A 23756-nucleotide genomic window follows, 5' to 3' on the forward strand; every position below is an offset into this window, starting at 1 on the left:
TTTTTACAGTTTTTACAATACTGTACATCTCCTAGTGCCCCACAATTGTGGGATTAGGCATTCCATAAATGCAATAAATAAATATTAGCATAAATGGCATGAAAATATAAGCCTTTGTGATTAGGTCTATTTAAGGAACCTACCTGTCCCGCGAGAGAGAGAAGGGAAAGAAGAACTGCACTTATTTGTACCATTACAGTCAGGAACTTTATTGAAACTTTTCCACTGTTATCCTGCTTAATAAATTCTATATTTACATTTAGAAGACAACTTTTATTTAGAGTAAAGAAATCTACTCTAATCTCAGAGGCACCCCATGTGCTGACTGTTCTGCCATTCTATCAAATATAGCTAAGCAGTCTTGTTCTTTGGGTCCAGCTCAGAATTCTAAAGCAAGAGGCTTTGGTGGCAGCTAAAATAAGTAGGAAATGCTAAGGAAGGCAAAGAAGTAACAAAGACACATCACTACAGAAAGGTGACTTTACAGGTGTTTATATATAAGGGGTCTCAGAAAAGAGCAAACATTACAATGGGATCTAGCCAATGTAAACCATTTTCATGTCAAAAACTGAATAATTCTGTAAATGGTTTAGAAAAGGACTGCAGCATCTGGCATAAAGCTTTTTGATACAGCATCTGTTATTACATAATGTCATGTCCAAATTAGATATTCACTTTATTCTTTGTACTATCTTACAATGGCAGTTAATAGCACACACGAATTAGGCCGCTTGGAAGAGATCACTATTCCAGCTAATGAGACAACCATGATAATAAGCAACTTAAATTACAGCACTCGATACAAGTTTTACTTTAATGCAAAAACATCAGTTGGATCTGGAAGTCAAGTAACAGAGGAGGCAGTAACAATTATGGATGAAGGTAAGATGGGTATGTATAAAGAAGGTTCACTTAAATTTTAAAAACTGTCCAGATTTGTCTAATTATATAAATGTGATTTTACCTAGGTCTTTTTTTTTTAGTAGCAACTAATGCTCTTTAAAATGTAAGTAATGTTGATGTTTAAGAAAACTTGTTCAGAATGTTTATCAAAACAGAAGTTGGGTGTGATATAGCCATATAATTGCTTACATCTTTTACCAGAAAAGCTATCATTTAGAAATTTTCATTTACATAGTCATTTCAAATTGAACTACAGTGACAAGAAATCCATGATCTTCAATTGTTTTTATACAATAGATCTGTATTATGTGAATATATTTGCCCCACTTCCTGCTGTTCATTAGATCAAATCCAAGTACCCATAATTTTGGAGACTAGTATATATATCCAACATTCCCAGTCCTATCTGGTTGGAAACAGATTGGATTTTGTCCCAGCAAGTCTACAATGGACCACTGTATAATTCTGATAAAGAAATACAGTGGTAGAGGGGGAAGAAAGCTTTTTGCGACCTTCCTTGATTTAAAAGGGGCATTTGACGCTATTCCCAGGGATCTTCTCTGGAACAAATTGGACATCATGGGTCTGGATAAATGCCTACTTTTTCTTATTCGTAAAATGTATTCCCTTAATAGCTATCAAGTGCGATATAACGACCTAGGTGCATTAATTTCAAAAATCATTTCCAATTGGGTAGTCAAACAGGGTTGTATTCTAGCCCCTTATTTATTTAATTTATTCCTAAATGATCTGGCCCCCTCTCTAAATGCTATTGATGGTCACTCCCCTAAACTTGGGCCATTCGTTATCCCTTTATTGCTCTATGCTGACGATGCAGTTGTACTGCCTTGTTCACAGAAGGGTCTCAAGAACCTGTTACTCGTTTTTACTTCATACTGCAAGACAAATTTCCTGTCTATAAACTATGTAAAATCCAAAATTATAGTATTTTCAAAGTCCTGGAAACCTCAAAGCTGGTGCCTCAAGGGAAATAATATTGAACAGGTGAAATCTTTCAAGTGCTTGGGGGTCTTTTTCCAATATAATCATAACTGGACAGTACAATGCAAGCAAGCAGTCATCTCAGCAAGGTGTAGTTCTTCTGTGGTGGTTAGCTTTTTTTACAAGAACGGCAACCAATTTGTCTCAGCTGCCATTCGTGTTTTTAATGCTAAAACAGTTTCTCAGTTGTTATATGGGATCCCCATTTGGGTTTGCGCCCTCAATTTCCAACTTGAGCAAATTCAGGCAGCGTTTTTACGCCGTATTTTGGGGGTCCCCAACTGTGTTAGCTATGTTGCAATGTACCTAGAGACTGGAACCCGTTTGATTGAGACCAGGGCATGGCTACTAACTATAAAGTTTTGGCTACGCCTACACTATAGAGCAGACCTTGCTAGTTATATCCATATGATGCTAGCGAATTCCTTCGTTTCCAGTTGGTATAGTCAGATCCAGAAGAAAATACATTCCATAGATGTACCCCTGGACAACCTCTGTATGCTAAGTGAAACGCAGGCATTCAGAATCCTGAAACGGAGGATCTTAGATACTGAGAAACAGTCCTTTTGTTCTTCTGGACATAAAACTTGTTCCCCTTTAGCATTTGGTATCTTCCCAGATCATGGGCTGCCTACTGCCTACCTTTCCCAGATTACTTCACCCCAGTTACGCCGCTCCTTTGTGTTAGCAAGACTCAGTGTTCTAACCTCAGTGGTACTGTCTGGGAGGTCTGCCAACATCCTTTATCAGGATAGAGTCTGCCCATGTGATGGAAGGCACCTTGAAATGGTCGCCCATGTCTTACTTCACTGTGATTTTTATGGGGAAGCGCAGGACTGTATAATCAAACCTATTCTGTCTAATTTTTATGGATTACCAGAAGCAAAGTTAGGGTTTTTTCTGCTATCTGACCAACGTTCCCATATCACAAGCCTAGTTGCAAAGTACCTTTTGGCTGCCATAACAATCAGGGAGCAAAAGACTAGCTCTCCTTTTTGATGTTTGACTGGTTTTTATAGTTGAAACTCCATGTTAATTTGCTATGCTGTACTTTTTATTTCTATGCCAATAAAGGTATTTGGAAACTTGGAAACCATAGGCAGATGCCTCTATATAGGTGAACAGCAAATTAGCCTACAATTAATAAAGATGTTTTGACATATGCAAAGACTAGATAGCAATAACAAGCTAACATTCTAGGTCACAATATGTCTAGCTCCCCACCCACCTACCCTCTCCTGTTTGTGTAGTCTTCGTGTGCCTACTCACAACCCCTCCCACTACCCAAAGAGCCACCTGCACTCCCTTTTTTCAATGACACTGGGTGGTATGTGTAGCAGAGAGTATTGCTGCTGTAACCATAAGGCATCATATGCACTATCTGTATGCTCTTCCATGGCATTGCTCAGCAGCCCAGGCATCCAAGAACAAAGAATGAGGAGTGCTTGCAAGTAAGCATGCAGGAGAAGGGAGTACAGATGTGGGGGGTGTCAGTGGACCCTGGGAGATGCCTCACTTCAGGGTATGCTGATGCTGACCCTTAACCCCCTCCCCCCCACACACACATATGATGTCTGTCACACATATATCATGCAAAGGAGAATGAAATCAGAACCAAACACAACATTCCATTTATTTAAGTAAATATGTATGCCATACATACATAGGTGGGGTCAAAGATTATTTAATATTGTGGACAATGACAAGTTGCCAGAGGTGAAAATTCCCCCCCCCCCCCCAAAAAAAATAGAACTTTTCTAGTATGGCATTTTTATGGAAAATAAATGTTGGATGGAATTCAGTCTCCAGGACATAGAATAAATAGTTTGAAGGCCATCTTCTTCACTATTTTCCTTGCCCAAAAGCCCCCTGCCTCCCCCCAACAAGTCTAACATGGAGAGTAAAAGGATTATCCTGAACAGTGTGCCATACAGCTTGAAGAGCTGTAGAAAGAGAGGAGAGGGGGTGGGGGGGGGGAGGAATAACTATCATCCACATCAGCAGAATGGTCTCTACAGAATGGTTTCACACACCTTCAATATTAAAGCATTTTTATTGAAAGTTATTTTGCATGTGTGTATATGATACCTGTTGATTGAACGGTTGGTAGTCTGTAAGATTCAGGTATTTATCAATTTGAAACTCAGTATTAACAAGTATAAATAAACAAAATGCATAATTATTAACATAGGATTTTATAATCACTGACTATTTTACTGTCTTATTCCCTTGTTCTAATACTTTTTGTTTAACTGCATGTTTATGTTTTAATATTAATGTGTAGATTTATGCTATACATTTATATAAACATTCTGTTGTAATATTTATTGCCTTTTTGATATTCCTCCATTAACACTACTTTTTGCCGCATAATATAGATGTAAGTAAAGGTAAAATAAACTTTAGCATTGATAGTGAGTTTTTTTGTTTGTTTGTTTCTGGATTTTTCATTTCTAAATTTTAATAATACAGCAGTTAAAACAAAGGAATAATTTACTGAAACATTAGCTAGGGAAGTTGCAAGACACTCATTCATTTATTTAGCATGGTACCTGCCTTCATGGATTTAAGAAAAAAAAGTGAGTCTATGTTCTTTCAGCTTGTACATTACCAAGTGAAGTGATCATCAGTCAATCAGGTTGCACTGAGTTCTCTTCTATGTGGTTCAGCCTGTCCTTTGGCAGCAGTGCAGCTGAAGTGAATTCACAGAAGCAAGCTGCTCATCCTGTGACCTCCTCTTTCAGGGTCTCTGACTGTCGGGGCTGGGAGGAGGCTGCTCTTGTACTTGGTCCTTGGCAGTGGCACCCTCCTCTTGAGCTTTTTGTATGTGAATGTTGCATAAATCAGAGTGGGCATAGGATGCTGGAAACATTAAGTATTAGCAAATAATGGAAGCCAAGGAAATGGGCTTTATACTTACACAATTATTTTGGCTCCCTTTAGCTGTTGTTTCACTGGATAATGTCACAGTGGGTGCCAAATGTGCTATCTACTATAATAGAAATTCTCAGATTAGTTGGGTACCTGCATTAAAAAGTTAAAACTTGAGAAGAATTTGGGGTGGGGGGAGGTTATATGAAAGAATATATAGAATTTTATAGGAAAAACATAGTTTAGAATACACAATTCAGATTGGATCCTAATTTCTGGTTTCTTTTCATTGTAATAGCCGCTTAATTAAAATATTAGTTCAATAAAAGATAAGCTGAAATGTGTTTCCTATAAAAATAATTGTTTTAGGATCTGGGAGAAGTTGCCATTTTTTCTACTTGTTTTCCACTGTGAAAATGGTTCATATTACATGTACAACAATGTATTTCTTAACAAATTACAAATGCTATGAAAAGGACATATGATACAGTATTGATTCAATAATACTAATATAGTAATGATCCAAACCATTTCATATTATCATGTATATGCAGAACTGTGATATTTTTGTACCATATGATAGATGTATTATATTCAGTGATTGTTAATGTTAACTGCTATTCCTGGCCATGTGGGTGTGCAGTTGCATTTGTGGACAGTTCTTATGGGAATCTTATGAAAGAGTTTGGCACTATTCTGCTGCAGTAGTATTGTTCTGCTCTGTGCAAAGAATACTCTTTACTAAAATAGATCACTGTTGGAAATTTTTTATATATATATTTTGCCCATTTGTTTCACTTGGCTAATGAGGAGTTCTGTGGATTCATTAACTAAAACTGAAATATTGTTAACATGTCATGATCTACATAATCTTTTTGGAATTTCCCATTTTTCTCTTCCTTTGATAACGATTATCACATGTACTTAAAGAGAAAATTGGACAGAAAATTGAAATAACTTGCTGATACTGGATTGATGATGATAGATTACTCAGGGAGAAGAATCCCCAAATCTGAATTTCCATAGTAAATAATTATATCTAAGCCTGCAGTCTCCATACACGTAATTTTACACAGTGAAAGCCATTGCAAAAATAAGTTCACTGATAACATTATCTTAGAACAAAATAGGAGTCGATTTCACCTTTAAGACCAACTTAGTTTTAAGCTTACGTTCTGAATAAAACTAAGTTGGTCTTAAAGGTGCAATCGACTCCTATTTTGTTCTACTACTTCAGACCAACACTGCTGCCTACTTGGAATTATCTTATAGTCTAATAGCAAAGTTTGGTCATCTTTAAAAACTGGTGACTGGAGCTGTGAACAGGCAAGACAGATTGTTCTAAAAACCTGCAAAGAATCCTAGGTTTGCAGAAAAAATGTGAAATCTAAAAACAAGCAAACAAAAAAACCCAACACCGGGTAGCTTTAAAAAAAATTATAAAAGGAGCACCTGTAGCTTTTAGTAACAACCTCAGTGGCTGTTACTAAGATCTACAGTATTCCCGGTTTCAGTTTCTGTCACTAAAAAGACAGGACGAAAGGCAGAGACCTTTCCAGTACTGTTTTGGCCTTTAATGGAGAATTCATTGGGGCAAGGCCTGGCTAGAGTTGCCAGCTCCAGGTTGGAAAATTCTTGGAGACTCGGAGGGCAGGTTTAGAGGAGAGGAGAGGCCTTTGCTAAATATAATGCCATAAAGTGCACCTTCCAAAGCAGCCATTTTCTCCAGGGGGACAGATCTCTGTTGTCTGGAGATCAGTTGTAATTTGCAGTATATTTGCAGGTCCCACCAGGAGGTTGGCAGCCCTAGGTTTGGAAGCAACCTCTGGGTGACTTGATACCACCTGACTTGCATGTAGGGTTGCCAGGTCCAATTCAATAAATATCTGGGGACTTTGGGGGTGGAGCCAGGAGCAAGGGTGTGGCAAACATAATTGAACTCCAAAGGGTGTTCTGGCCATCACATTTAAAGGGACCACACACCTTTTAAATGCCTTCCCTTCATTGGAAATAATGAAGGATAGGGGCACTTTCTTTTTGGGACTCATAGAATTGGACGCCCTGATCCAAACTTTTTGAAACTTGGAGGGTGTTTTGAAGAGAGGTATCAGATGCTATGCTGAAAATTTGGTACCTTTACCTCAAAATACAGCCCCCCCCCCAAGAGCCCCAGATACCCGTGAATCAATTCTCCATTATACCCTATGGGAATCAGTCTCCCTAGGGAATAACGCCCAGCAGACATTTCCTTCCCCTCTCCTGCTTTCTGATGACCCTGAAGCAGAGGGAAGGCCTCCAAACTGGGGGATCCCCTGCCCCCAACTACCCTACTTGTATAACTCAGCTAACCTTGCTGCCTGCTACATTTGAACTGCAGCCACTTTATGAAAGCTAGTGTGGTTTAGAGATTAGAGCTTCAGAGTAGGGTCTGTGAGACCCAGGTAATTTACAGGGTTGTTGAGTTGATAAAAAGGAAAAGAGAATAATGTAAGCCACGTTGACCTCCGCTGTGGAGAAAGGTGGGTTATAATGAAGTAAATAAAGAATAAGTATAGCTGAAATGGGAGGCAGATAAAAGGTAGGTTGGAATGGCAGAGAAAGACAGAATAAGGCAGGGAGAGGATATGGGGACTGCCAAGAAGAGGGAAGAAGGTTAGGAAATTCTTAGAAATTTTTTGGGGAGGGAGTTGGGGAGGTGAGTTTGAGGAGGGGAGGGACCTCAGACAGACTCCATCCTCCAAAGTACCCATTTCCTCCAGGGAAACTGGGGTTGCTAACCTCCAGGTGAGAGCTGGAGATCTATGTAGCTGGGAGATTTGTTGTGATTCCAGGAGATCTCCAGCCCCCACCTGGAGTTTGGCAGCCCTAGAAGGAAAGAAGGCAGCCGGGATCCAGGTTGCTTTCAGAAAAGGGAAAGAGGAAATAGTGGGAGAGGGCAAAGTGAGATGCCTCCTGCAAGTCCTTGTGGGTTCCCATTTGTGTATATACTAATAACAAAGTCAGAAGCCAGAAAGTGCAGCTGTAAATGGCCAAGGCAGATCTTTCCTCCAACCTGAACAACTCCCCAGGTTTGCTGAAAAATCCCAAATACTTAACAGTGGGGTTTTTTTAAAAATGATAAGCAGAATACCTGTAGCTTTAAGTAACAGATTTGAAAAGTGGCTGTTTCTAGACAACCACAGATTTCTGGCTTGGTTCTGTTAGTAAATGGCAGGGGAGGGGGAAGGGCTTTTTTCAAGCTATTTTGGCCTTTTAGGGAGGACTCATTGGGGCCATATTGCCAGCTTTGGGTTGGGAAGGTCCTGGAGATTTTGTGGTTGAGTCTGAGGAAGGCAGGGTTTAGGGTTGCTAGGTCCTACTTCAGCTGACAGGGGAGCTCCTGGGTCCTTTCTGGGTGAGGCAAGGGAGGCTCCAGGAAAGAGAACTCTGAAGCAACTTCCAGGTGAGCTGCCGTTGCATTTAATGGGACCATGTTCCTTTTAAATGCTTTTCCTCCATTGGAAATAATGGAGGATGGGAGCACCTTCTGTTGGTGTTCATAAAATTTGACCCCCAGTCCAATCTTTTTGAAATTTGGGGGTAGTTTTGAGGAGAGGTACCAGCAGCTATGCTGAAATTTTGATGCCCCTACCTCAAAAAATGCCCTTCAGAGCCCCAGATACCCATGTATCAGTTCTCCATTATACCCTATGGGGACCTGTCTTCATAGGATATAATGGAGCAGCCAGCAGATATTTCCCTACCACTACTTTCTGATAGCCCTGAAGTGGTGGGAGGGACTCCAAACCAGGGAATCCCCTGCCATTAACTAGGGATTGGCAATCTTAGCAGGGTTTGGGGAGTGGAGAGGCCTCAGCCAAATATAATGTCATAGAGTCCACCCTTCCAATGCGGTTATGCTAGAGGCTTGGGATAATTATTATAAAGAACTATATGGATCAATGGAGGAGCCACCTCCTTTGATGGGGATTTCAGAGAATCTACCAGAATGGCCACCTGTTGAACCATCTGAAGTAAAATCCTTAATTTTGTCTTTAAAGTCAAAAAAAGCCCTTGGCCTTGATCTAATCCCTGGAGAGTTGATTAAAGAAAATATAGACTGGTGTGCCCTGCTGCTTGCCAAGGTATTTACTACAATAGATAGAACAATGAGAATCTCTAGATAATGGGAATGGAGTCATAGTGTCCATCTACAAAAAGGGCAATTAAAAGGACCCAACCAATTACAGGCCAATTAGTTTCCTAAGTATACCAAGATCTATGCCAGTCGACTGAAAGAGAAATTGAACAAATGGATCGAACAAAATATTCTTGGGTTGGAACAGGCTGGATTTAAATCAGGTTGTTCTACACTAGATCATTGTGTAGTGCTAGATAATCTAATATCCAAATTCTCTGCTAATACTTCCTCCTCCTTATATGTAGCCATAGATTTTAAATCTGCTTTCAACCTAGTACATCAGGACGTTTTATGGGGAAAGTTGAAGGATATGGGGGTGAAGGGGAGATTACTGGCCCTAATAAAAACCTTATACAGGAACACTAACTTCTGAGTGAGAACAGACCCCCAAGCCATAAATGTAGAAAAGGGAGTCAAACAAGGCTTAATTTTGGCCTCTTCCCTATTTAACCTCTTTATTAACGATGTGGAGAACCATCTGAACTGTCTGGAGGTGCATGCTCCTAAAATTGCCAAGAAACATATCCTCTTTCTCATATGCTGATGATGTGCTGCTGATTTCTAGGACCCCTGTCGGTCTTAAACAAGCTATGAAAATCTTAGCTCAATATTGTCATTCCAATTATATTAAAATCAATTACCAGAAGCTGAAAGTCTTAGTCTTTGCCAACAAACATAGAACATATAATTGGCGAATCAACACAGTAGACGTTGAACAGGTTCGCTGTTTCAAGTATTTTGGAGTAGTTTTTCAATCCTCTGGCTCCAGAAAGGCGCATGTGGATCATGCCATAATGAATGCGACTAGAAGTGTGGGGGCAACAGAGAAATTTTTCTGGAACTCAGGAGGACGGAATGTAGCTGCAGCTGTTAAGATCTTTAAGGCTAAATCTCTTGCCCAACTACTATATGGAGCCCCTTTGAGTATATCTCCACATAAGACACACTGGCAAGCATTAGAAAGAGTCCAATATAAGTTTCTAAGGCAAGTTCTCCAAGCCTCACCTGGTGCTTCAAACACTTTCATACAAGTGGAAACTGGCATGGTCACCTTACAGGCCCGTTTATGAATTGCTATCTTTCTATATTGGTATAAACTAATTGCTAACCCTACTGAACTAACGAGTCTGATAATAAAAGACTCTGTGACACCTTACTGGGTAAAAAAACCTGAGCTTAAACTAGCTTATTATGGGCTCTATAAACAGTTTATGATGCAGTTGGAGGGTAGTTCAGTTAAACCCTTCCTTAAACAAAGGATTCTAGATATTGAAAGACAACATGATTTGTCCCAGATTAAATGTTATCCTTCAGAAATGAGAAACCTGAATCAAATAGTTTTGATGCCATACTTGGAGAATTTAGATAAACCTGATTATAGGAGAGCCTTCACACTCATGAGAGCGAATATGCTCCCTTCAGCGGTCACAGAAGGCAAATACAAAAGGCGCCCCTTTGAGGAAAGATTATGTATTTGTGGAGATGGGAGGATAGAGACGAGAGCATATTCTCTTTGAATGTAAACTTTATCAGAACATTTGTATGACTTATGTTGTTCCTATTTGTGACCAATTCCGGGGGAGAGATATTAGATTTTATCTAGATAAGATTTTAGCAGGTAAGAAGCAGGAAATTACTATGAAGGCGTCATTTGCTGTACAAGGCATAATATACCATAAACACCTAATTGATAAAAACATTTAAATATCTATGTAATATTTTAATTTACCTTGTTTTATAACTAGAAATGGGAACTGAAATTTTTATGTATAACATTTTATATTGCACCCAATAACATTTTATATTGTACCCAATTGTATACTTTGTTTTTTCTAATGCCACTTGTTACTTATTTTTCTTTCTTTTTGGGATGGGTCTCTGACCATGTTAAATTTGATTTGATTTGAGTCCACCTTCCAAAGCAATCATTTTCTCCAGAGGGTCAGATCAGTGTCATCTGGAGTTCAGTTGTAATTCTAGATCTTCAGCTCCCACTTGACAAACTTAGGCCTAGCAGCAATATATGGATAACTTGATGCCACCTGACTTCCATGACTCAACTAGGCCTGGCTGCCTCTTGCTGTTCATCATCAGCCACCCTATGAAAGCCAAGTAGATAGAGCTTCAGAGTAGGGTCTGTGAGACCCAGGTTTGAATCTCCATATTGTTATGGAAATTCACGGAGTGATTTTGGACCAATCAAATACTTTCAGTCAAGGCTACCTCATAGGGCTGTTGTGTGGATAAAGAGGAGAGGAGAATAAGCTTCTTTGATCGCCACTATGGAAAAAAGGTAGAGCAAAATGAAGTAAATAAATAATAAAGAAAGCTGAAGATGGAAGATTGGAAAAAGGTAGATTGGTGAATGGCTGCAGAGAAGGGAATGAAGCAGGGGAAGAGGAGAGGGTAAGGGAGAGGGAAAGAAGAAATAGTGTGGGGAGGAGGATACAGGGAAAATTGAGGTGCCACCCCACAAATCATTCATGGTTCCCTACCACCCAGTCGCTGGCACCACACACCTGGCAATAGTTTTCCTAGGCAGAGACTTCCAGGTGTGAGGGAGAGGGAAAGCTTAAGTTAGAGGGGCAAATAAAGGTAGAATGGTTGTTGGGTGAGAACAGGGGTCATTTTGTAGAAAAATAGGTGGTGGAGTTCATCCAGGGATTGTTCTGCAGCTGCACCTCAATGGACAAGGTAGGAAGGAGGAGGTGGAATTCTCAGAAAGGTTCAGGAGTTGCGCTCCTGTGAGCTCCTGCTGAATCCGAGGCCTGGTGGGAATGAAATAGGGTTGTCAACATCAGGTTAGGAAAGTCCTAGAGTTTTGAAGGGGTGGAGTTTGGGGATGGTAGGGTTTCAGGACGGGATGGGCATCAGTGGGGTAAATACCATAGACTCCACCCTCCAAAGGCAGTTCCAATGGGTAAGCAAGGGTTGCCAGCCTCCAGGTGTGGGTGGCAGATCACTTGGAATTGCTACTTTCCAGATGGCAGATTAGTTCCCCTGGAGAAAATGGCTGCTTTGCAGGGTGGACTATATGGCATTATACCCTGTTGAAGTTGATTCACTGCCAAAACCTCACTGTTCCAAGACTCCACCTTCAAAACTCCAGGAATTTCCCAACCTGGAGCTAGCAACTCTAGAGAACTGATTCTGTAGTTGGAAGATTTGTTGTAATTTCAGGAGATCTCCAGGTTTGACCTAGAGGTTGGTAACCCTAGAAAGGAGAGAAGGAAGCAGGAAAACAGGAGAGGGTCGGGAAAGAGGAAATAGTGGGGGAGAGGAGAATGAGCTTGCAGATATATATATAAAGCCCTACACTTATGTATTCTACCTTGTAAACTGCTACTTTTTGGAAACAACAGTTAACATTCAGAAGACTTTGAGAACTGATTTTCATTCAGCCTCTGGTCTTCTTTAAACAAAAAAAAACTTCTGTGATATTCAGCAGCTATTTGCTGCAGCTTTCATACTCTGTTGTAGTGCTAAGAGTTATCTCCTTGTCAGCATACCAGTGATGCAGTCCTAAGCAGAGTTATGCTCTTCTACACCCATTGACTTCCATAGGAATGGTTTCAGTCTGTTTGCACTGTAAATTCCTTGTGTTTTATTGATTAGAACAGCGGTCCCCAACCACTGGGCCCCAGACCGTAGTGGTCCGTGGCCCATCAGCAACTGGGCCACAAGCCAAGCTGCCCCCCCACCCCATGCCGCCTCCTTCCCATCCTGCATCATCTCCTCCTCCCTCTGTGTTTATTAGATTAAGCCAGGGACAGCGCCTTCCCGGCTCTTTAAAAGCTCACCTCCTTCCCCAGCAGCAGCAGTTGATTTATGGAGGAAAGCAGCAGCAGCGAGCGACCACTGAACAAGCCACGCTGCCTTTGCCTCTGGAGGCAAAGGCAGCACCACTTGTTTAGCAGATCACTTGCTGCTGCTGCCGTGGAGGGGGGGGAGGTGAGCTTTTAAAGAGCCGGGAAGACTCTTCCCCTGGCTTAACATAATAAACATGGAGGGAGGAGGAAGCGATGCAGGAGGAGGAGGAGGGGGTGGCACAGGGCAGCGAGGCTGTGTGGCGCTGGGGGGGAAGCCAAATTCAGTCCCCCCCCCCTGCGTTTCCCCCACCCTGCCGGTCCCTGGTGCCAGAAAAGGTTGGGGACCACTGGATTAGAAGGTACGGGTTCCAAGTTGAATTTGTGCTAATGAGCAATAGGGTTTTGTTTTTTTTTTTTAACAAAGTAAGGTTTAACTGACCCACACTGCAGGAATCTAGACAGGGTTGAAGAATGGATCCTGATTTATCTGAAACTAGTATTAGTTGAGACTAATTTGTTGCAATGGCTTGAATACCTTATTCATGACATCTTACTCCCAGATAAGTGTGCATAGTATTGTAGTCAGAATTAATGTTAATTTGACTGAAGTTATGGTCTCCTCCTGCCTTTCAGCTCTTGGTGTACACTTACTGTGATATTTTATTTTAGTTTTTAGAGTATACAAACATGCAGTATTTATCATTACTCATTTAGAGAGCTGTTCCGTTTCTTTCATAGCCATGGAAGCAACCAAGACAACAGAAATAAAGCAAATTGACAGAGTGATCCATAAAGGGTTCTTTAAATTAAAAAGAAAAAAGTAGTCCTGAACAAGGAGCATACAGTAAACCAGATTCAATTATACTGATGTGAAATGACAGAGAGAGAATTATAAGAGAAAATTTATTATATGCTTGGCCACTTTAGTCTGAAGTCTTTCTAATAAAATAGCCTATAAATGCAATGAAGCAGCACACATCCCCAATGGCCTGTAGACATTAGTAATAGAAGAATAGTTACCCCCAGCATCTTTATGATTTTGCATAGTTTAACTCGAAAGAGATATTTTCTCAGTGGTATGTGATATCCTTTTAGATATTTTGAAGTGTGCTGGTCAGAGCCAGCAGGAAATGTTATCTGTCTTTAATGAAGGTTGCAAATATATGATATTGCAGATACAAAGGCAATTTCATTATCAGCTTTAAGAAAATCCATACTGTCTAGAAGTACTGAGTTCTGCTCTAAAAACTTTCATTCTGTTTGCCAAATTTTCTTCTGTAGTTTGAAGCTTAACTATATTTCTGACTAATTTGCAGTTTCCTGACAAGAAAGATATTTTTGCAAGGGTAATGGAACAGTTAAATAAGTAAAAGATCAAGGGAGTAGATAACCCATCTGCATATAGTTAAGTAAAAAGAGAGATACCATATAAATAAGTAAACTTCATAAGTTTTAGAAGTCATTGACAGTTATAAAATGCAGTGGAGTAGGGTGGAAATAACATTATCATTAGGAAGATTTAAGACCCTCTGAAGTAATTTGCATTTTGCTCATTTCCACAGTTGTTCATATTGACATAGGCTGAATTCATGCAGTATTATTCCTTTTTGTTTAATAGTATGCACCTTATTTTTCTTCCCTTTTCCTGTTGTGACATTTGGTGTCTATGGTTAAGGGATAGATATTCATTCAATAGGTCAGCCTGACCTCAGATCAGGAAAGAATTATTTCTAGGCAGGGCAGAAGAGCTCCATAACTTAACAATGAAATTTATTGCATGCGATGCTGTTTTTCAAATATATCCAATCAGCCATACTTATTAGAAAGCTGTTGGGGGGGGGGGAGTGCAAAAGTTTGTTTCAGCAAGATCTGTGCAGAAGAATACACTGATGGCTTGTTCATTATAGTTCAGAACTGACTATCTGTCTGTCTCCACCATTTTTAATAGCACCCAAAATCTGCTGTTTAATGCAGCCTTATAGTTCTGCAATATCTCAAAATAAATTTAAAATTCCAGTCAATATATTCTAAAATCTCTTCAGCAGCCTAATAAAAATTAGATGTGGCCTAATCCTGAGACCTGTGTCCTTCAGTTTGCACATAATATCCTGAAAGTTTAGGACTTGTAATTGGTTTAAATGTGGGAAGTTGAAGAATGTACAAAGATTGATCCTGCAGCAGATCCCTTTACTGCAATAGGTTAACATAAGTTTTAGCTAGTTTTTTATTTCTAATCTGTACAGGGGGTCATTTTAGATCACTCGTTTAAATCATGCAAGGCCTATTTTTCTGAATCAATGCATACATCAAAACTGATTTTATGCAAACTGTTGGTGAGGCAAGTTCAAAAAGCAGTGCCCTCCTCTTATAGCAGTAGTTTAACATATAACTATGTATCTTAGGCCCTAGTGAAGAACCAAACATGTTTTTAAACCTCAAAAGTTTGCCCTGGTACCCTCCAAAGGAGGACATGAGATACCAAGCGTGGGTTTAACTAGTTTATTTATTTAATTGTATTCAACTTACATAAATGGCTGATCTATGGGCTCTTCCACCATCTCATTTTCATCACTTGTGATCCTCTGTTGCTTTTCTTTTTTCTTTTACAAATGTGGTTTTCTCCTTCTAGTGGTCACTTTAATATTACATTGCTGTATCTCTGGCATAGTTCCCTGAAGTTTTAAAGTGCAGGGAAATATGTCAGAGATACAGCAATGTAATATTGAAATAACCACTAAGAGCAAAACATATGTGGAAAAGAGCCCCCCCCCCAAGCAATAGGGGCACATAAGTGATGGAAAAAAGAGTGTAGAAGAGCCCCACGTCACTGCTTATTTCAATAAGCTGATGATTTTGAGGGCAGGCTGCACCAGGCATCCACATGGTTTGCTACAATCTTTACAATGCATTCACAGGAGACCAACAAGGTTCAGAACATGCCTGTTAGATTTCCAGGTTCTCATGTCTAACAGACATGTTCTGAACCTTGTTGGTCTTCTGTGAATGTATTGTAAAGATTGGGTTCCAGTGATAAATAAGCCTTCAAACTGAAGAAAGATGGATGAAATATCTTGATATCTAGAACAGACATCTTTGGAAGGGCTTCTTTTAGTTCCACAAACTAAATACTGGAATATTGTTACTCCTTGGAAAGACTGTTTTTGAACTGTCTTCTGTGAATGTCTTGTTGCTACATGCTCTTGCCTATTTGAAGTTCTACATGCAAGCTTTGTCAGAACACCTCTGATCTCTGCATTACACTGTTTTATTGTTTAAAATTTATGGTGTCTCTTAGCGGGTTTTTTTTATTTACATAGCTGTACGCTAAGCTCCTGTAGTTTCGCTACCTTCCTCATATTGGCTACTTTGCTTTTTCTACAGCCAATGAAGACTTGTGCTTCATTTGATGTAAGTTGGGCAATCAACTGAGACAAATCAACCCACAGCATAATCTGCTGTGAATGTTGCTTTCTTTGACAGATTATTCTGCACTGTTTTTTTTTTCCAAAACTAGTAGGGAAAATGGTATTTTATTGACCAAGTCAGGCTACATATGGAGACTGATCTCTGAGAGCATGCTGTGATAAAATAATGCTATCTGCAATTCAGTGCTTAGAAGTTTGCTCTGAGAGGGTATCTATGATAACTCCCTAGGAATGCAATTAAAAAATAGAGGTTAAACAGCAGGTGTACTTGGAACTTCATCCCTCCCAGTATTAAAAGTTCATGTTATTTGGACCGAGTGGAGAATGATTGGTGATTATCATTTCAAGGTACCTTGAATGTTGTATATAAAACTCATTCCTCTTTTCATTTGGTATTCTTTGTACGTAGTAAAATGATTTTTTTAAAAAGAACCAGTATGACTATATGTTTCTGCATGTATTATTTTACTTAACAGGTAAAATGATATTGACTGATTTGAAACATTTTTACAGTGCAAATATTTTCACTCTTTATTTTTCTTTTTCCTGCTTTCTCTGATGAAGGATATTCAGAGAACCTGTTTGAAACCTCCCGTATAATGCATCCCGTCCATCCAACATTTTATAAGGGTATTACTCTTTATTTTATAAGTATAAAGCACCGTGAAAACATCCGAAAAGCAATCTTCTACAAAAAAAGGGAATTATGGAATTTGCAAAATAGCATAAAAAGAGGAGGTCATATGCTGGTAATCATGTTTGCTGTTTCCCATAATCTAGACAATTGCAGGTTTCAGCGAGCAGTAAATTTCATAAGCACACAGCCTCACCATATGCATGTTTACCCATTCGTAAGTCCTACTGTGAGGAGTGCATAGGATTCGTTGTAACATATTCATTCTTTTGCTTCTCTTACTATTGCTGCTAACCCTGTAGTCACTAATTTACCATGATGAAAACCAAAATATTATTGCATTTTATTCGATTCATATTACTAGAATAGGTAACGTTGGATTTTTTCTTTAATCACGAAGACACAATTTCATATTTTGCTCTATTTTTTTCCCCCTTGTGTATTCAGTGCAACCAGTTAATCCAAGGATCAGAAATGTTACTGCAGCAGCTGCTGAGACCTATGCCAATATCAGTTGGGAGTATGAGGGTCCAGATCATGAGAACATTTATGTTGAATATGGTGTGGCAGGCAGTAAGAAGATATTTTGTTGAATTCTTTTCAATACTGTTAATGCATTTCAAAACATTTTAACATCAGGAAATGGTCCAATATTGACCTAGCTTTTTAAAAACTAGTTTTGCTTTTAAAAACTGCTTTCTTATGAATTACATATAAATAACAATCCCTGTAATTCTAATCTGAATTATTAATTGCTTAATACTAAAACAAACCAAACCACAGAGCTTTGTTTGCTTGTATTGTCTGGACTTATGATTGACCACACACATTAGGAATTCAAGCTCACCTATCAATAGGAGTGCATACAGGGAGTCAACAGAATCACATGCACCAAGGTCTTTCAAATCCTGTCAATTTGCTTATTCACTGGGTAAAAGGAAGCCTAAGTCATTAAATCCATCTAATCTTCCTTCTTCTAAACAGCTGATCAGGAAAAATTTTAAAAGATACATAACAGCCCTAAATATTAGAAGTGAACCGTTTATGTAGATTTCTGCACATATCCTGCATTGTATGATGAATCCTGTTTGGTTGGGGCAAAGCTAATTTATGTAATACAGTACATTTAGTCCTGGTAGGCAAGCTGTTCTGGTTTGAATCATGAGGTTCTGTGTTTATTCTTTATATATATATATAAAATATAGGATTTTCATACCTTATGGTTTAACATACAGTAGAAATTTCTTCTAATTGGAAGTGTAAAAATTCAGAAAAATCAAAAGAAAACCTCAGTTCAGAATTTATGTTTTACTCCAATTCTAGAGTTTGAAAAGCTGGTTATCAAGAATATGAAATGTCTATACTCCAATCCATTGAAGTCCATAGCATTTCTTTCTGCTAAAATCTGTTATCTGGAGGCAAAAAATTTACCACAATAAATAAATGAGACCACTTGGAGAATGCAGTTTACCAAGACGTTTCATAATAGGATATACAGGCAAAACATTTTCGAGAAGGACATGCAAGTTTTAGGATGCGTTGAATGAATCTGAGACAGCAAATTTACATATGCAATGTGTTGTGTTCCTAAAAAATTTGTAGGCAAAGAAGAATTGAAAAAAGAAAATGTAAATGCTTCCCGGAGCTTCTTTGTATTAAAGGGATTAACACCAGGAACATCATATAAAGTTCGGGTTGGTGCTCTTTCTGGTGTTAGCAGTTCAGAGGCTGTGTTTGAGACAGGTCCAGGTGAGGCACACCATACCAATTCTGCCTTGCATTCAGAATTGTGATGTGCTGAAACTATGATACCTAAACATTTATTTATTTTTACTTTCTGAAGTACAGTTAAATTGTCTGTCTCATAGCAACTCTAGCATGTATTTTCCATGAATACATTTGTGTTTCAGTTCTCTTTGTTACTGTGCTATGCATGAATACGTTGGGACCCTTTTTAGTACTTGCATATATTGGTACAACTCAAACATCCTACTGAACCATAATTTGTGCTACAGTATCATCCAAACCATGTGTTGACCTTCCAAACAACTAGGCAAACCATGGTTTACAGAGCCATATATTCTTTCATTTTTTTGTCTGCTCAGTATTTCTGAGAGTAGTACCCTATGGAAAAGGGAAAATGGTCCTTAAAATGGATTTTAATTTCAAACATCATTCCAAATTGCAGTTAACACAAACCATGGTTTGCATACCAACTATAAATTATGGTTTCTACTTTTGCTTTCCAGCTGATCATAATCCATGACTTGTACATTTGGACAGTGCCAGACCATATTTAAACTTGCTTAACAATGATTTTGAATAATATCTTAATTAAGCCAGTGTTTCTTCAATCATGCTAACTCAGAAACTGTTGAAGAATAATTATATATGAGCAATAAGATCAGTTTATCTCACTGGTTTCTTCCAACAAGTATTATGAAATTTTCATAGATGTGCTTTCCTTTCCAGCCAAAATAGAAACATATTTTTATTCTATTTTTCTTCTTTCCTACATTCTATGATGAGGAGTATTCAGAGAATGTGTTTAGAACCTTCCTTTCATGCATACCACATTCAGGGCTGGCCCTGCAACTGGGCAGACTAGGTGATTGCCTAAGTGCTGGCTTTCTGGGGGCGCCAAATTGGGCACCCCCCATGTGATTCAGTGAAGGCGGTATCCCATCCAAATACTTGCCAGCGCTGGCCCTGCTCAGCTTCCAAGATCTGACAAGACGAGTCTTGCCTGGGCTATCCAGATCAGGGAGCAATTTCAAGTTTTGTGCTTTTCATTTTTCCCACAATTCATCTGTTTTTGAAAATTGGTTATCAGTATGTGGGGGCAGAAGTTAGCCTTGCCCAGGGTGCCAAAAAATCTAGGGCAGGCCCCACCTATATTTAAAAAGGACATTACTATTTCTCTTTACTGTCAGTATAAATTTCTGCAGAAATGGTTGAAATACAGTGCTTTACAGAAGAAGCTTATAAGCATGAAACTGTGGGATTTACAAAGTATCATGGAAATAGGAAGACATACATCTGCATGGGATCATATCCTTTTATCATCTTCCATGATTTTAGAATGTCTACTACAGAAATCAAGTGACTGAAACTGAATTTTAGCTGCTTTAAGCTTTAATGAGCAGTATAATTTATTAAATATATGCAGAGATGCACTGTAAAGCAGAGAAGAGTTGAAATATAATTTTACATTAACTTTCTTCTGTAGTAATCAACCAATCTGGGCACTGTCTTTTTTTCTTTTCCCACACACACCCCAGTAGTGAGAGCATGGATGGGAAAATGCTTTATGTGGCATATGTGAATTCAGTAATAGACACACAATCCATGTGTGTGTTTATCTAGGATACCCACTGAATTTCCTTTGACATGAATGTCCATAGAATTGCTTCAACTGTAACTTGTATACTTTTGTGTTTTCAGCCACTTCTTAAATAATGTCTATGTAGTCATTAATTTTCCATGTTGGAAACAAAAATAATATTCCACTTTTTAAGAGGCTCCAAATTGACAGAAGTTTAAAAAAAATTATCTTTGCTTTTAAAAGCTATATAAGAGTTTGAATTATATTTAAATAATAAACTATGTAGCAATGCTCAAAATAATGCTTAATTCTTTAATATGATGCTGTTTTCAAGTATTATTTTAGAACAGAGGTTGCCAACCTTTTATTTAATAACTACCTGTAAGTTAATGAACAATATCCCAAGAAATTCTCCAGTTCCTAGAATGACACTATCATGTAATGACACTATCAGCTAATAGCATAAGGGTAATTCTTTCAAAATAAAACCTTTTAAAAAACAATCTTAGAGCAAATATTTTCATTAATTTTTCCTCTACTAAGAGAAGCATGAGGTAATCCACCGCAGCTAAGGAGTTATCTGTTCAAAACTTCTTTTTAAGAACATCAAACTTGCCAACACATATTAAAACTTTAAACACTCCTACCATAGAGTTGGAAGGTACCTCCAGGGTTATCTAGTCCAACCTCCTGCACAATGAAGAAAATACCTCCCCCCCTCACACACACATGCACACACAGTGACCCCTATTCCATGCTCAGAAGATGGCAAGAAACCTCCAGGATCCCTGGCAAAACTAGTCTGGAGAAAACTGCTTCCTGACCCCAAAGTGGTGATCAGCATTTCCTGAGGGATGTAAGATGAGGCCATGAGAACTAAACAGTGATGCAGCCTTTCCAGCCCTCCCTCTCATGATCTGCCTAAGTTCACAGAATCAGCATTGGGGTCAGATAGCCATTTAGCCTCTGTTTAAAAACCTCCAAGAAGAGCCCACCATCTCCTGAGGGAGCCTATTCCATTGAGGAAATGCTCTAACTGTCAGGAAGTTCTTCCTAATGTTTAGCCAAAAACCCTTTTGATTTAATTTCAACCAACTGGTTCTGGTCCTACCTTCTGGGGCAATTCTGCACCATCCTCTATATGACAGCCCTTCACATACATGAAGATGGTTATCATATCACTTCTCAGTTATCTCCTCTCTCTGGGCTAAACATATTCAGCCTATCTTCATAGGACTTGGTCTCCAGACCTCTAGAAACATTCCAGCTTGTCTATATCCTTATTAAACTGTGGTGCACAACGCTAAACACAATACTCTGTGTGAGGTCTAATCAGAGCAAAGCAATACCATCACTTCACATGATCTGAACACTGTACTTCTGTTGTTGCAGCCCAAAATTGCACATGCCTTTTTACTATGACCTCTAGATCCTTTTTGCACATACTACTGCCAAGACAAGTCTCTCTTGCCCTATAATAATGCATTTGATTTTTCCTACCTAAATGAGGAATTTTACAGTTATCCCCATTTATCCATGGAGCATAAGAGCCACATCTGCAGAACCCTTTTGGCATGACTGCAATCTGAATGATCAGCTGTTTGGCAGGGAAAGAACAAGATGACTGAATCCAGTCCCCTTCCAAGGAGCTGATCAGCAGAATTTCAGAATTTTTGAAAGGCACACAAAGGCATGAGATCAGAGTGAGGATTCATTGAGGAGCACAAGTGGTTTTCCTGTGTGAAGCCTGCTTGTAGCTTGAATGGGTCCACAGCATGTAAAGTTCTCATAATGCAACATAGTTATCTCAATACAATATGTTGTTGAAGGCTTTTACAGCTGAAGTTCATTGGATGTTGTAGATTTTCTGAGCTGTATGGCCATGATCTTGGCATTGTAGAACCTGATGTTTCACCAGCAGCTGTGACTGGCACCCTCATAGGTATAACATGGAAGTCTTGACCAGGGCCAGGGCTTCCACTTGAGATCAAGGCCCTGCAGGACCTATTACAGTTCTGCAGGGCCTGTAGGACAGAGCTGTTCCACCAGGCCTTTGGTTGAGCTGGCAGGCAGTCAATCATCTCAGCCTCCCCTGCCCATGGTACCTGCTCAGTGCCTCTCAGCTATTTGCTTGTTACCTACAGGGCACCTTACCATCATCTGTTTAACATGCTACAGGAGGTAGTGGTCTGTTTTAATGCCCTTTTAGTGCCATCCTGTTTTGACTGTTTAATTGTTTTTCTATTATCTGTGTTATTGTAACTTACTTGTTGTGAGCCACTTGTGGGGTAGGGTAGGATATAACATAATTAAATAAATAGATGCTGCTTGGCCACAAACCTATAGTTGAGCTAAGGGCCAGGAAAAAGTAGGCTAGCTTGGATTTTGATAGACTGAAGGCCAGGACCATGATACCTAATAGACATCAGTGTAGGGAATGCATGAACTATGGCCTTTGACTCTTGGACTTAAGGTTAGTGTTGTGTAACACAGGCTTTGAAAATGTGTTAGATCGTTTTCTGGATTTTCTGCTTTATGACGTTAGAGCATTGTGTTGCTTGTAGATTAATTTTTTTAAACAGAATTAAATAAAAATTCATATAACTTAAATAAAGAAAGGTTTGATTACATGTACACAACAGCCCTGGGGACTCACTGGGTTCAGCTTTGGAATCCTTGACACAGGTTGGTGCTCTTTCTGGTGTTAGCAGTTCAGAGACTGTGTTCTGCAGGGCCTGTAAGACAGAGCTGTTCTACTAGGCCTTGGGTCCAGGTTAGGCAAGTCATACCAGTTCTACCTTGCATTCAGAATTGTGATGTGTTAAGTGATAAAACTTTGAACTACGAGTATGTACTTAATTTTTTTCCCCTTTTACTTGTAGAGTAGAAATAGTTTGACTCAGCATGTGTTTGATATGCTTCATGAATGTCTTCTTCCTCAGTTCTCTTTGGTGCTTTCCTTGTTAAGACTGTTTTTGCCTTCTGGAATACATTAGTCTGTCGTTTAATGATGCTGAATTAGAAGCATAGGCTAACATCCAAACCATAAAGGTAAAAGGGTAAAGGTAGACCCCTGTGCAAGCACCAGTCATTTCCAACTTCGGGGTGATGTTGCATCATGACATTTTCATGGCAGACTTTTTATGGGGTGGTTTGCCATTGCCTTCCCCAGTCATCTACACTTCTCCCCCCCTTCCCCAGCAAGCTGGGTACTCATTTTACCAACCTCAGAAGGATGGAAGGCTGAGTCAACCTTGAGCCAGCTACCTGAACCCAGCTTCCGCCGGGATCAAATTCAGGTTATGAGCAGAAAGCTCAGACTGCAGTACTGCAGCTTTACCAAGGTCATTAATTTAATTAGTCTTAGAAGGTCATTAATTTACCAAGGTCATTAATTTAATTAGTCTTAGAAGGGCTTAACTCTGCTTAATATGGCACTGTATTTTGTGTGTGAGTGTGTGTGGAGAAATTTTTTTTCAGTCACAGTGAATATTTATCATAGTAGTTACTTCCAAATTCAAAATCAGTGAAAAATCTATTAAACAGATTTTCTGTTGAATCAAAAGTACCGGAACAAGTAATGTCTGAACAAACTGGAATGTTCTGA

At 39.2% G+C, this 23756-nt stretch overlaps 1 protein-coding gene across 24 annotated transcripts in view; it reads left to right on the top strand.

Annotated features, from left to right (window-relative positions):
* NRCAM (neuronal cell adhesion molecule) overlaps nt 1–23756 on the top strand; it is a 116627-nt gene that overhangs the window by 62472 nt on the left and 30399 nt on the right. For 8 of the 24 annotated variants that reach the window (XR_009555732.1, XR_009555733.1, XM_060244902.1 and 5 more), the window contains 4 exons: nt 706–891; nt 16755–16820; nt 17272–17397; nt 18427–18573. Coding sequence is in view for 22 of the 24 variants with exons in the window: in XM_060244902.1 (XP_060100885.1) it covers nt 706–891; nt 16755–16820; nt 17272–17397; nt 18427–18573 (525 nt within the window). In the remaining 2 variants the exon portion in view is untranslated. The remainder of the gene's footprint in view (nt 1–705; nt 892–16754; nt 16821–17271; nt 17398–18426; nt 18574–23756) is intronic. The other 16 variants (XM_060244923.1, XM_060244917.1, XM_060244919.1 and 13 more) reach the window with 7 other exon arrangements.

This window comes from Heteronotia binoei, chromosome 8, assembly GCF_032191835.1.
Source record: "Heteronotia binoei isolate CCM8104 ecotype False Entrance Well chromosome 8, APGP_CSIRO_Hbin_v1, whole genome shotgun sequence".
Classification (NCBI taxonomy): domain Eukaryota; kingdom Metazoa; phylum Chordata; class Lepidosauria; order Squamata; family Gekkonidae; genus Heteronotia; species Heteronotia binoei.